This window comes from Coffea eugenioides, chromosome 4, assembly GCF_003713205.1.
Source record: "Coffea eugenioides isolate CCC68of chromosome 4, Ceug_1.0, whole genome shotgun sequence".
In the NCBI taxonomy this organism is placed as follows: domain Eukaryota; kingdom Viridiplantae; phylum Streptophyta; class Magnoliopsida; order Gentianales; family Rubiaceae; genus Coffea; species Coffea eugenioides.
The window spans coordinates 21,515,853-21,530,313 of NC_040038.1; the positions used below are offsets into that span (position 1 = coordinate 21,515,853).

The 14,461-nt window shown below is 35.3% G+C and overlaps 1 protein-coding gene across 1 annotated transcript; it reads right to left on the reverse strand.

Annotated features, from left to right (window-relative positions):
- Positions 1 to 4,543: 4,543 nt before the first annotated feature.
- Positions 4,544 to 10,686, reverse strand: LOC113768622 (RHOMBOID-like protein 12, mitochondrial). The gene is made up of 8 exons (XM_027313057.1): positions 10,210 to 10,686; positions 8,618 to 8,729; positions 8,408 to 8,527; positions 7,083 to 7,193; positions 6,558 to 6,602; positions 5,496 to 5,600; positions 5,367 to 5,408; positions 4,544 to 4,997 (listed from the first exon to the last, which is right to left on the reverse strand). Exons 1-8 carry the CDS (start codon positions 10,572 to 10,574, stop codon positions 4,902 to 4,904), a joined length of 996 nt encoding a protein of 331 aa, XP_027168858.1. The 5' UTR covers positions 10,575 to 10,686; the 3' UTR covers positions 4,544 to 4,901.
- Positions 10,687 to 14,461: the final 3,775 nt, after the last annotated feature.

Sequence of the window (14,461 nt, forward strand, 5' to 3'; positions counted from 1 at the left end):
CCTATGCTCCATACTGATTCGGCTTTTGGTCAAAACACAAAAGTTATAGCCTTATAAATAAGCTTTCTAATGCCTCTGGAATTTCTTGATTCTGATTCCTGAGTCGTGAGTTATGGTCTTTCAAACAGGGCCTGTTTGGTAACCCGAAATGAAAGGGCTGGAACTGTTTTGCACATTTTTGTCCTAGTTCCATTGAGATCTGGCTTGAGGTGCCTTTACAAAAGTTGTATCCCATCTTCTTAGCTTCGCAACAGTACCTCATGCACTTCGATCCGATAACCGTAGCCTGAAATTTGATCAAAACGGTTTTAGGTGCCAAATCTGCCGTTTCCGTTGCCGGCCGTTTACGTTTTCGTTTGCCGTTTCCGCACTTGCATGTGCCAATTTTTCCGTTTTGCTTGTTTTAGGCATGTTAGTAGCCGTTTGTGATATTATGTGATGCAATCTTTTATTTCAGATGGTGGTGAGCTAGGCGGAGCCGGTGGGGCCTACTACTAGCTACTCTACGTGACATAAATTGAACACCTTTTGATATCTTTGTTTTGAAGTAAGTATTCGGGCCGTTTTGTAAATATGACTTGCTTATGTATCTAAGGTGAATTAAAGGGTACCTAGGCGAGGGTGTACTTCATCGCACTCGACCTAAACCCTAATTTACATGCATATTTATACATGACATGTTTAAATGAATTATTTTGGGTTTGAACCCATTGAGCTTGTAGCTCGGGGTGACGTTTGTGAGTTGGGGTCGATCTTCCGACCTAGATGGACTATTCGAGCCAGCCGGGGCTTGGTCCAAGCCAGTCCAACCTAGTTTGAGGTCACCAAGTTTGTAGGTTCAAGTTGTGAACCAAGTTTGTGAACCGAGCCTGCGAAGCAAGTTCAATTTCGTTTCGTTCGCTTGAGCAAGTTTGTGAGGTGACTGGCCAGTGAGGGTGATAAGGTGTTAGGTGGGAGTACAAGTGGAGTTCTACGGACCATATTTGTGGTCCACGGAGTGTCGGCAGGAGGTCGCGCATGGCAAACGACTTGGCTTTGGAGCTAACCTGTATCCTTCATTTGTATTGTTACTTTTGCACTTGACTTGACATTTTGTGAAATAGTTGTTTATCTAAATGTGCAATTTACGATTTTACCCCTGTTTACTTACTAAGCACATAACTTACCCCGTTTCCTTTGTTTTCCTTAGCAGGGGATGACACGGGGAACTCCTTGGCACATTCACTAGTATAGTTAGGTTTGCTTGTAATAGTTGGACAATTAAGATGGTTGTTTTTGTTTTGGTGGTTTGTATAAGGACCCTCCTTAGGGTCTACTTTCTGCTGGTTGTTATCATAATGTAATATAGTGGTTTGACTAGCTGCTTTTGGGGATGTAAATAGAACTCTTTTGGAGTTGGCTATATTGTGAATAGTACGCTTTTGGTTTATCTAGTTTTTATTGTTTTGAAATTTCGAGTTCTGGCGCGAGTTAGGCAGGCGTCTTGCCAATACCCTAGGGTTCGCCCTTGGGAGAAACGGGGGCGTCACAAGAAGCAAAAATGCATTTTTCTTGCCTCAAAACCAACCTTCTTCTCTTGTACTATTCTCTGCGTTGCTGCAAAAAAGAAGAAGAAGCACGCGTGCTTTGCAGCAAAATTTTTTTTTAAAGAAAAACTGCATTTTTCATTTTTTTGGTTTTCCTTCTTTTCCCTTTTTTTATTTTCCTACAAAAACCAATCAAATAAAATCAAATAAGATAAAAATAATTTTTCTTAGAAAAATGAAATAGAAATAAATAATAAATAAAAATAAAAGAAAATATAACATGAATTTAAAAAAAATTTTGCTGTCTACAAATGTCATGTTTAAAATTTCTAGATTCCTTATTATCAAGCATTCAATCAATGATGACTAAATTTTGGTGGGGTGATGGTAATAAGGAAGGCCTATTCATTGCATAAGTTGGGACAAGCTTTGTACAAAAAAGGAAGAAGAGGGATTGGGATTCAGACAACTTTGAGCTTTCAATTTAGCTTTGTTTACTAAGCAAGCTTGGAGGATTGCCACACAACCTTTCTCCCTTTTATATTAGATTTTTAAGGCCAAATATTTTCTTAACTCTAATTTCTTTTTAGTAGGATTAGGTTCTCGACCCTCATTTACTTGGAGAAGCATATATTAAGGGCATAAATATTTGGTCGCAAGAAGTAGATGGAGGGTTGGTACTGGAAGAAGTATCCAGATTTGGAAAGATCGATGGCTACCTCGGCCTACAACTTTAAAGATTGTATCTCATTCGGATAGGTTGCTTGAAGATACTATAGTAGATTACTTGATTGACAACAACAGAAGAACTTGGAAACAAGATATTTTACAAGAGTTATTCTGGCCAGATGAGATAGAATTGATTAAGAGTATTCCAATTGGTGATACTCATAATAAAGATAAATTCATGTGGCATTTTACAAAAAATGGATTTTTCAGTGTTCGAAGTGCTTATCATTTAATCAAGTAAAAATCTGGTAATTGGCAAAACATAGCTTTTGGGAGCAATAGAATGGCAAAAGGAATCTAGAAACGGTTATGGAACTTAACTTTGTCAGGTAAGATCAAGATTTTTTTTGTGGCGGGTTTGCAATGATATTCTACCTATGAATGCCAAACTCAACTGTCAAATAGTTTTGCTAGATCCCTCTTGTGCCCTGTGTCAATCTCCAACTAATGATATGAATCATCTTTTTTAATGTGTCTAGTGGACATTTAATCCTGGGCGTTGAGTTTTTTATCTAGTAAAACCATATTAAATTTAGCTCATAATGTGGTATCCTAGTTTTCTAATATCCTTATAAATCTGAAGAAGGAAGAAATGGAATTAGTTGCTATTATACTTTGGAATTTATGAAATAATCATAACGGAGTTGTATTTGATGTGTCTTACAAGGACCCACTTAGTTTGGTATCCTTCTTGTTATGTTTTTTTGAATCAATTACAAGAGGTAAACAAGAATCCAATGACTATTGAGCATACATCTGCAAGTCAACAATCTGTTTTGTCCCAATGGAAAAGACCTCCCACGGTTATGTTAAAGTTGACTTTGGCGGGCCTGTCTTTGCTAGTGGTGACATATGAGGTATTGGAGTTGTTATTAGAGATGTTGAGGGTAATTTCATGGCAGACTTAGCAAATTAAATTTCAGGAATTTTTGCTCCAGAGCTTATTGAATCTTATGTTGCAAAGGTTGCGGTCCAGTTGCTGTTGGATCTTCATTTGCACATGATTATTCTTGAAGGTGATTGTCAAAAAGTTATTAAAATGAATCAAAGTATGGACACGGATGCATCAGCTTCCGGAATGCTTGTAGATGATATTCTCATAGATATACAAAACTTTGCAACCTGGGAAATATCACGGGTGGCTAGAAAGTTGAACAATGTTGCACATGTTTTGATAAATATGCTTGTTCTAATTCTGATGATTGTATATGGAGGGACTTCTCCCCAAATTTTATTGTTACCGCACTTGCTGTGAACATTATCTCAGATTAATAAATTTTTTTTCCTAAAAAAAAAGAGTTGTAGTCAACTTGAAATTAACAATAAGTGGATCCTATAATACTTCTTATCTTTCCTAGGAAAATGATCATTATATTCAAAAATATTATAGTCCCATAAGTTAAAGATTTTTCTTGAATTCGTAACAGTAGTCTAAATGATGTCACTCGAAAACTAATATGACAAATTTTGAACATTTATTATAGAGAGTTTGGATAGAGTATCATTTTTTACTGTTAACCATTTTTTGTTATCTGAAATATTCTCGTTCACGATCAAGAATGAGAAAAAGACATGATTATGCAGCTAAAAAACCAAAAAAGAAGAAGAAGAAGAAGAAGAAGAAGGATATGATTATGTAACTAAAATAAGATCAAATGTTATAATACAGGTAAAAGGTTATTGATAGTTAAAATAACAAAAAAGACAGAACCAAACTTCAGCAGGTCATGATGTCAATATTCATTACTAACTGCAATTGTGGAGCTTCAACTTGGATACTTTGCTTTGGCCAAAAATTGCAAATGAAGTTCTCATACCTTGATGGCTCGTCCCCTCCTCATTTTTCAAGCTTTTTCATATTTAAACCATTTCCACTTCGTTTTCCCAACCCAAAGGACAGCAGAAAACAAAAAGATAATGACGCACAAAAGGCCAGCAGAGAGCAATCAATAATTGCTACGTGCCCCTAGAAGTACCAGGACGACAAAATGATCTGTCACTAGGCTCAAAAGAAAACACGCTATCAGCTAGAATTATATGGATCATAGACTTCACCATTTTTCCCATCCATTTTCCATCATGTTGACTTCTTTTTAATATGGCTCTACTTAGGGTTTTCAATTAAACACCCGGTTGAGTAAACTGCACATCATTATTGACAACTTTCAATTAGATATCAGTCTTATTGCTATAGCATCCAAGACCTAAGAATAATCTGTTTGCTGAAGATCCAAAGCCCCTTGCACTTGCCGGATCCAAACCCTCTACCACAAGTCGCAAATCCAACAAAAACACATGGCTTCCCAATTAGTTTCCATTCAGAAACATTTTTCTTATCAAGAAAAAGATCAAGAAATGCTTGGGTAAATCGTCATTTAACCCACAATCTATTCGCAGAACGTGTCTCTTTCCCTTCTCTTTTCAGAGTTTGAAGAAATGCCAAAAGTAAAAGTTTTTAAATACTAGGCTATCATCCGAAGCAACAATATCTGATATCAAACTAAACAGCATTCTTCATTTCCTTGCAGCGTTAAACATATGCAGAAGTGATGCTTCAACTTATACTCCGAAAAGTAATAATCCTACTATACTTAGGGGAGATTAACAGTTAGCAATCAAGTTGGAATGATTTTCTAATGTGAGAATTTAAAACCGGAAACGGCCATTTCTGATTCGTGCCCATGCTATAGCAGCAACTGTGGCACCACCCAAGTGAGCAGATCCAGAGATTCGATTGTCTCCCTGAATTAACAAAAACAGCAAGTCGGAGTTTTGCATCAAAGTTAGGAAACATAGAGAACCCTTTGAAGTCAAAAATGAAAACTGGAAGAGGAAAGAATGCCTATTCTCTCATATACAAATATCATTTAGCTGAAGGCAGTAGAACAGGGAAACCCATGCCTAATTTTGATGATTATACCAGTAAAAATGAAATCTAAGTTTCTTGTAAAACAAATTACTTTTAACCGTTTTCCACAATGATATTTAGATACGCCACTATGTGCATTCATTGACAAGGTAACTGGGACCAGAAAAGGAGCACTTGGTCCAAGTTCTTGGATAATATGGAAAAAGCATAAAGAAAAAGAATATTTAAAGAAAAGATCATACCTCCATTATTCGTAGCATGTCTTTTCCAATAAGAAAGATTCCCTAGAATGATTATTATTATAACCATGTCAGAATATATAGCCAAATCAACAGCTTATTTATAGAAGAAAACACGAGGGAAAAACCTACCAATAAGATTGCAGGAACTGGTATGATAAAGTCGAAGTAGAGAGTCTTCTTTGGAAAGAGGAAAATATCAAGAAGCATTACTGCATTAACTGCCCCACTTGCTCCCTGAAAGCAAAAGCAGATTGATTACTCAGGAAATCTTTCAGATTTAATTGTTGCTAATGCTTGACGAAATGAGGAAAAGAAAACTATGGCAAAGGTAAATTGCAACATTTTGGGTTTACTGTCTACATGTTTTATTCAACAAGGCAGAAGTGCTTTGGTCTCACTATCCTAAGAGAAAAAAGAATAAGGATGTGGAATATTTTCTCAAGGAGTGGAGGGTTGGCAATGTAAACAGACATGATGTACAAAAAGCAGGATTAAGTCTAAACAGAGGCTTGCAAGTGAGCATATCCCAACTCCCAATCTACAAGCAAAAGCTGTAAGAATAGAATATATTTTACATATAATACATGATTGTTTAAAGGACTCGATCAAACAAAATAAGTTGGAGAAATCCTAATCTACAAGTACAAGAAACGACTTAGAATGTGGATTCAAACAATCCAGTGAACACAAGGAAATCTTATAGTAAGTTCTAGGATTTAAGTGGTTTCACAAAAAGAACCATAGTTGAGGAAGATCGTGATAGAAGGAATATTTGCAGAAAGATAGAGATAGCTAGCTATTTTAGTTTCTCTTCTGAGAATCTCATTCATTTAATAGACAATCTGTAAAAGCACTCATAGCTCTTCAGGACAGTCACAACTTGCAATTTTTGTGAGTTTTTTTGTATGAAGAATACAATCTAATAAGATGGGTTCTATCCATACATTAACAAATGCATTTTCAAGACAAAATTTTCAACTGACGAATCAGAACAAACTACAAACTACTTCACAAACCAGTTGGAAGATCCTCAACTCAGTATCTTCTGTTCACAGAAAACTACTTGGAAGAAGGCAATTCTCCCTAAATGGTTATCTTGCCTACTGCATCATGTTTTTGTTTTTAACTGGCAGAGCAGCATAAGTAAGGATGACAATTAAACACCAAATGAAGACAAGGCAGCGCACTCACCAGACCAGGGACATTTGAAGGGTCAAAGCTCCACATATGTTTTCCCTGTACAAATCAAAGCATTTATAACAATATCAATAGATCAGCAAATAAAAAGACAGCTGGAGATACCATGCTGCATCTACAAGTACAAATAGTGCAGCCAGCCCTCTATCATGTCATAGATTGCACTGATACTCTTTGACCACATGATGTTAGAATGATTGGCACCAAGATTGCTGTTCTCATATTCAACTTGGTGCTTTCCACTTATCTCCCCAGTAACAGAAAGCAAAGGCATAGCACTGCAATATTTACTTTTGAAGGATAAAGAAACATTATGTGTATCTTTACTTAGAATTGATAAATTAATGCTGAACAGAACAAACAAGAATATCAGTTGTTATATTCACTTTTAGCTGACGAAACAAACAAGAAGCACCTTATTTAAGGAACAAACTGCTATTCTGAGTTTGATTGCCATTTATAACAAAAACAAGCATTTCACCAGAGCCTCTTTAAGAACTTGGAATTAAGTCACTCTACCTTGGAGGATGGGGCCAACAAAGCATGGTGAACTAGATAGAAAACTGAGCCACCAACTGCTCCAGCTAGGTATAGTTTCAGCAAATACGTAGGTCCAAAAGTGATTCCCACCTAACAAAGACAAGCACAGAAACATTTCATTAATGGGTATGCGCCCAATTTATGCTTCTCAATGATTCATAAAGAATGAGTGCCAGAATATGCCAGATATACTTTCTTATAAGGGACAACATTATCACACACTGCAAAGAGCTGATAACAAGCCAAGACAGCAAGAGAAAACGATCAATACAACAAAAGTAAAACTTGCCAACAGATTCTCCCACCTTTCCACTAGGTTCTTCACTTTCTGATGCTACATTTGGTCAAGGTGACAAAGAAATTAGAGTACTGTTAGCCACTCTTTTAGCCGTCTTTCCATGTGTCAGAGTGTTTCCTCTATTGAATCAATTTCAATTTCCAGAATCAATTAGGCGATCAATTATCCAAATAAATTTCATCACTCTCTAAGTAGGTTTGAGGTTTAAAAAAAATGAACTACCTAATCACATATTCTAACAAGATGAATAGTTCATCACATATTTGCAATTAATGTTAAGTAAACAATGGTTCACTTATAACAAGGATAGCAAGGTCATCTAACCAGATATAGTTCCTTTCAATGCATTAGAATTTGGTCATGTTGAGTAACGGAAAGGGTTGTATTGTTAGCTGCAGCCAAATGTGGGCTGCTATGTTACTTGGACTCTTCACTTAGCCCTGCCATACCTGTGTCTGACTCTCCATTTTGCACTAAAGTAGCCGCGTCGGCAGGACTTGGTAGCCAAGTCCGAATAACACAGGCAGTCTGCAATTTAGCCTCACATAAGCTATAGGTCAATTAATTAGTCAACAAGTTCTCCACAACGTTACTGAATCACAGTCACTACCAACATTGAGAACAACTAAAAAGAGAAGCAAGTAAAATATGTTGAACTAGGCATTAAATAGAAACTGCTGGTAATTTCTAAGACATAAAACACCAATTAACATGTATTTTCCAACAAAATTGGCAGCAGCACAAGCAAAATCACATCATGATTTTGATATGGATACACAGCCAGATTTACATAACAAGCCATAGCAGCCAACTGTGTGTGCCAACATTAGGTACATTAATTCATGAATCGTAAATTAATCTGCAAGAAAGAAGAATATCATTCTCAAACATTTCCTTTCTAAACCTGAAGAGAATTCCTCATTCTCTTGGGGATACTTATTATGTTAAGTGAAATTTGCATATAGATGTAATATTGAAAAAAGAGTTCAAAGGATTGATTCCTTACACTTGTTCCGAAAAAGTAAAGCCCCACCATGTTAGAGATAATATGCCCGATGTCAATATGACTGAATGCAGAAGTAATGATTGTGTGAATTCTTCCACTTCTAAAGTTGTCCAAAGAAATCTGGTTAGAAGACAGTAATAAAATTAAAATAAGCTGAATAAAAGGTCTAAAGACTCGAGGAAAACGAGCACAATATTGTTAGCAAATTACCATAAAATTCTTCTTCATAAATGATGGGTCTGCAATGCGCCATAACAGGAAAACAGCTACATTAGTTAAAATTAGTCCCAGAACCACACCATCTGTGGTAAGCCGTTGGAACCTACAAAAAAGAAAGGGCTGTTACTTTACCATTAACTTAGAAGAATACTGAGCTTGAGACCATAGAGAACAAAGAAGGCAAGTCATTCCAATAAAAGATGCCTCTGCAGCTCATTAATAATCAGATGCATATCTGACACGCAGAAAGCAAGAAGCAGAAATATGTCACATTTTTAATATTTTAGAACCAGCTAGCAAACCGTTCAAAATAACTTTCAGCACCTTGTCATAACTCTTAGAAATGCCACATGGTTTTATGAGAATTATACCAGACTGCAAGAAGAATTGAACAACCATTTTATGGGAAACCATAGAAATTTGGCAGATCAAATAAAGAAGCTAACCTGGCTGGTCCAAATTAAGACAGCATATTAAGCCAGAATAATAATCTAAATATTTATGAGAGAATAAGATTGTTCAAGTCATTTCTTATCATATCCAATAACTCAAGATACTAAAATGTATAACTAATATATTCTTCCCATGGAAATTAGTTGAGATTTTTTACTTTTCAAGAAATAATCCTGGTGGTGCTGTAAAGTTCCATAGAGCTACAAAGGGAGAAAACTCATAAGGTCAATGCTCAAAGTTTTATGAAGTATAATGTGCTCGGACAACAGTCAAAATCATATAGTAATCCCTTCTTTTCCTTTGTCGTTGACCCATTCCGTATTGTAGAAAGTTGAACTATTATAGCTAAAGACTTTAAGCAAAAGTGCTACTAGCAATGTGGTGTGTTTGTGTATGTTGTCTACTTGAGCTTATGTAAAATGGCATATTTAGTTAAGGAAAAGTACACTTTCAGCATCAGATTAGGAAGCTAATTATTCTCACCACAGCCCTTTCTGGGAAGGTGCAAGCTTGAGCTTTCGATGTCATAGGGCATCTGAGGAACTTAAGGTAAAACGTTGTGTCTTTTGTGTTTTTGTCTGTGGGTGAGAGAGACACTAAGGATGCAATTTTGGATAAAACTGCAGAAACCTTTGGCATCAAATGAGTGAACCACTGCGTTATAGACTAAACTGGAAAAACATAGTACAGTCCACCCAACTACCACATGACACGCATAAAGCATTCTCATCTCTCACCACAACTTTTTTTCAGATAGTCTTCCAAGTATCAATAATTCAGCCGTACTTGCGAAAAAAAAAAATGAAAAAGAAAAAACCACAAAAAGAGAAGAAAACAGTGCAAAAATTACTGATCTCTCAGTTTCATTTTCACACTGGAACAGCTACTTAATTCCAAAGTGTAAATCCAAATGAAAATTGAGACAAGAAAAGAAGAACGAAATTTGGATTTCACATTTTTTTTTAAAAAAGTAGATTGATCATGCTACTAAAAACTCAAACTTTACCTTTTTTTTTTCTCCTTCGCATTTTCCAGTTAAAACAGAAAACCAAAAGAAAAAGAAAAGAAAAGAAAAACAAGATTCACGAATAACGAAACACAGTCAGAAAAGAAAATAAAATGCTACTTACCAGGAACGGCGATTGGAATCAAAGGAAAAATTAGAATGAAAGTTTCTTCTTGCAAATTGAGCTCTCAAGCCCGTAACTATGGTTTGGCCCGTTGAAGGGGAATTTCGCAAAATCAGCAGCTTTGTAGAATTTGATGGATTTGAGAAAAACCCATTTGAAATTTCTTTTGAAAAAACTCTGTTGTGTGGTCGATACGAGGTCCATGAGGTGTACTGGGAGAAGAATGGATTGTTTTGGGGAGACGGGCTATTGGTGTTGGGGAGAAAAGGAGATGTTTTTGAATAAATGGAGTAGGTTGTGGTTGTGTTGTTGGAGAGGGTTTTGGAGGTTTTGGAGAGGAGTTTTAGTGAGAGAAGCCTCTGCATTGCAACCAAAGAGAGATTTCTCAGGTGGCAGGAGACCGAGACCGAGACCGAGACCGAGAAGGTCTTTATTTCGAAAGAACAATTTTTTGAACTTGGCTTGGAGCAGAGGGACAAATCTCACACGTCGGGAGAAACGAAAAGAAAGGAAGGGAAAGCGGACTCTTCGATTGTTTGCGACTTTTAACTGGGAAAGGATTGGGTTTTTTTTTCCACAGTCATAATATTTGTATAATTCAATTTATCTTATTCTACGGGAAAGAAATTCTGAACAATCAGGAAGGAACATTTTGACACTTCTTTTGAATTTTTTTCTAGCACCTCCTTTAAACCAAAGGGAAAAGGATTGAGTTGGTGATAAAAGCCAGAAAAAAAAAGAAAAAAGAAAGAGCTGGGCAAGCCAAAAAAGAAAAGGTAAAACTTGTGTGAACCCGATCTACAGGCTTACTTGTAGATAAGGCAGAATTCTAATTTTTTTTTTTGGGATAATGTCAGAAACCTCTCGTGAGATTTTTGACAATTTCACTAGCCTCCCCTGAAGTAGATTTCTAACAATTTCACGAGCCTTTCCTGAAATTTGTACTAAGCTTAAGGTTTTGATAACAAAATAGTCTAATTAGAAAAAATAACATTAAAAAAGTACTTTAAATCGAGAGATGAAACTTTTATATTATAAATACCTCTTATGCATGTATATAAGTTATATTAGTAAAAGAATAAAAATAATTAATACACATATTTCACTATTCAAAAAGTCCACATTTAATAAATTAGACAACATAAATAAGTAACAAAACTACACTAATAATCACAATATTTAACAAAATAAACTAGTCGTCTCTTTTAACATTATATATGTTATGATTCTTGTGATTTTGAACAAAAAAAATTTTAAATTTTGCCTTTCTTTTTCTTCCATTCTCCTTTACTAATAGCTAACGATTTATAATTAGAGGATTAATTAACTATTAGTAACTAATTAATGAAAATAACTGTTGAAAATTTCTTTAATAATGAACAATGACTTGTATTTATAAAATAATATCAATTGTTATATCTAATGGAGGAAGGAGGGAAAAGAAAGGCAAATTTCAAAAAATTTTCTATTCAAAATCACAAGAATCATGGCAAACATTATGTTAAAAGAGATTACTAGTCTATTTTGTTGAATCTTATGATCATTAGTGTAGTTTTGTTGCTTATTTGTGTTGTTTAATTTATTAAATGTAAACTTTTTGAGTGATGAAATGTATGTGTTAATTGTTTCTAATTTTTAATTATTTTTATTCTTTTATTAATGCAACTTATATGCATGCATAAGGGGTATTTATGAAATAAAAGTTTCATCTCTTTCTTTAAAATACTTTTTTAATGTTACTTTTTCTAATTAGATTAATTTTGTTATCAAAACCTTAACCTCAGGGGAGGTTTGTGTAATTTTGTAAACTTTAGGGGAGACTAGTGAAATTGTCAAAAACCTCCTCGGAGGTTTCTGAAATTATCCCTTTTTTTGTCTGTTTTTCAACCATAGTTAAACTGTTAGTCCTTAACCAATTTTGCCTTTCCAAATTATTTCTATTGGTGAAAGATCAACGAAGCGCATAGAACTCATTCTTAGAGGAACAAATCTGTAAGAACAAATGATATCCTCCTCTATTTCATTTTTTTTAAAGGAGAGGCATCATATAGCCAAAAAAAACCTTGAGTATTTTTCTGGGACTAAGAAGAGGGTGACGAAAGCCCATCTTTCATCTGCTTATAGATAAGATATCTTGGAGGAAACTAAAGAGGGGGTTGGATCAGTTAGTATTTATTTTAGGTGAGTAAAGAAGCAGGCTTGTAGGGAAAGCTTTGATGGAGGAGGTGATCAGTTTACAGATTGGGGCTGGGAGAAAGAGAGGTAGGAGGTCATGGTGGTGGCACAAGGAAGGTGATGCAAATCAAGCTATGCCATCGGACAAGATTCAAGTTCCATTAGGACTAGTCACGTGATCGAGCTAAGAAATTACGTGAAGGACTTCAAGGGCTGGTTCGATGGTGTTCAAAGTCAAGAAGTCATTCCAAAGGTGATTGAAGGTGTGCGATTTTGAAAAAAAAAATTTTAATTCTTTTCTCGTTTTACGTGCGTTAAATAATATTTTGACTTATTTTAGTTTAAATCCTTTAATTTCTAAGGTATTTTTATGGTTGAATTAAATTTTAATTGTTTGTTTTTATATCGTGGTGCGTATTTAGTTATAGTGCATTTTGGTAGTGTGGCTCACTAGTAAGTGTGTATTAAATTTAGTGGATATGAACGGATGTTATATACCAAGGAATATATGCCTAGAAGTGTTAAGAGTGAGCTAGAGGAACACCACATAGATGAGTGGTTAGAAACTAAGAAGAAAGATTAAGAGATAAGCATTAGTCAAAGTAGTGCCACGTGTCACGTTTTCATTTAGTCTTGGAGCACTTAAGTCTTCATCTTTATCACTTCATTTGGAGCAAAATAACCCTTCATTCTTTCTCAAGGTGGCCGAACCTCAAGAGGAGCAAGACCAAGAGAGAAAACTCCATTTTTCCTTTGATTTCCTTCACCAAATCTTGAGAGATTTCTTCTAATTACCAAAACCTACCCCAATTAACTTCGCATCTAAGGTGATAGCAAGCTAAGGGTGGAGTGTTTTGAGAAGAAAAGGGTTTGCTTTGCTTGTCTTCAAGGTGTTGGAAGGTATAATCATTATAAGCTCCTTTTGTTCTTTAAATGTTGTTGGATAACTTGATTTTGATTGATTTCATGGAGTTTCTTGCGATTTTAGGGTTGGGAATGATAAATTTCAGTTTTATTGATATTTTCCAGATTTTATATAAGTTATTTCATCTTTGATTTGGCATTTATATGATTAGTAGAAGCTAGTTTAGTGTTAAGGTGGAATTTCTATCTTTTAATCGCAAGTAGTGATGGTTATATGCAAATTTTAGCTTTAGAAGTGAGATTTCAGCCTTTGTTAAGTTTGTAACTTTGATATAGGTTGTCCAATCATATTAGAAAGGTGGTTGAGCTTTGATATGCATGTTTACAACTTCAATAAGTGAATTTCTTACTTGAATTTCAGTTCTGCCCTGTTTTTGGAATCAACTTGGGCTGCAAATTTCTCCCTGTTTTAGACTGAATCAGCTTTTGGACAAAACATGAAAATTATATGGATTTGAGTTAACTTTCTACCTGCAAAATTTCAGATCAATTGGATCATTTTAGCTTATGATTTGGCCGGAGCACTCCTGACTGCGCAAAAACTCTAATTTTCCTGACCTGTTTTTCATGTGCTTCTGACTGTCCATTTTTGACCTTGAAAATGCGAGAACTGGGTGTCGATGTCTTCATAGGAAATGTAGGTCTATGTCTCAACTTCGAAACGCCATAAAATTTACCTCAATCTGATAAGTGTAGCTTTAGTTGTGATTAAAAAACCAAAGGATGGCGAAACTGCCATCTTCATTGTTTCTCGTTGCCTTTCTCTTGTTTTCCATATCCTTGGTCCGACTGAACATGTACTTCTCAAGTGTTCTAAACCTGATTTCTAACATTCTAGACAAGTATTCAAAACATGGTTTTTAGTCGCACATATTGGCTTTGAACTTAACCGTTTTGATCATTTTCTTTTACAAATTATGCGTGCACCTTGCCTATATGACTTACTATACTTTTCATGCCTTTTTCCTTTGATATAGAAATATAAGTTATGCAGCTTGCACTCGTGTATCATTGGCTTTTTGTGGAAAATATTTGACTGCAGATTTCGAGAGTGCCCAAGGTGACGGTCCTTAACTGAATTTTGATAAAACGTGACTTGTTTAGAGTGAGTGTTTCTTGCATATTTGTGTATTAAATAACAGTGTACTTGTTG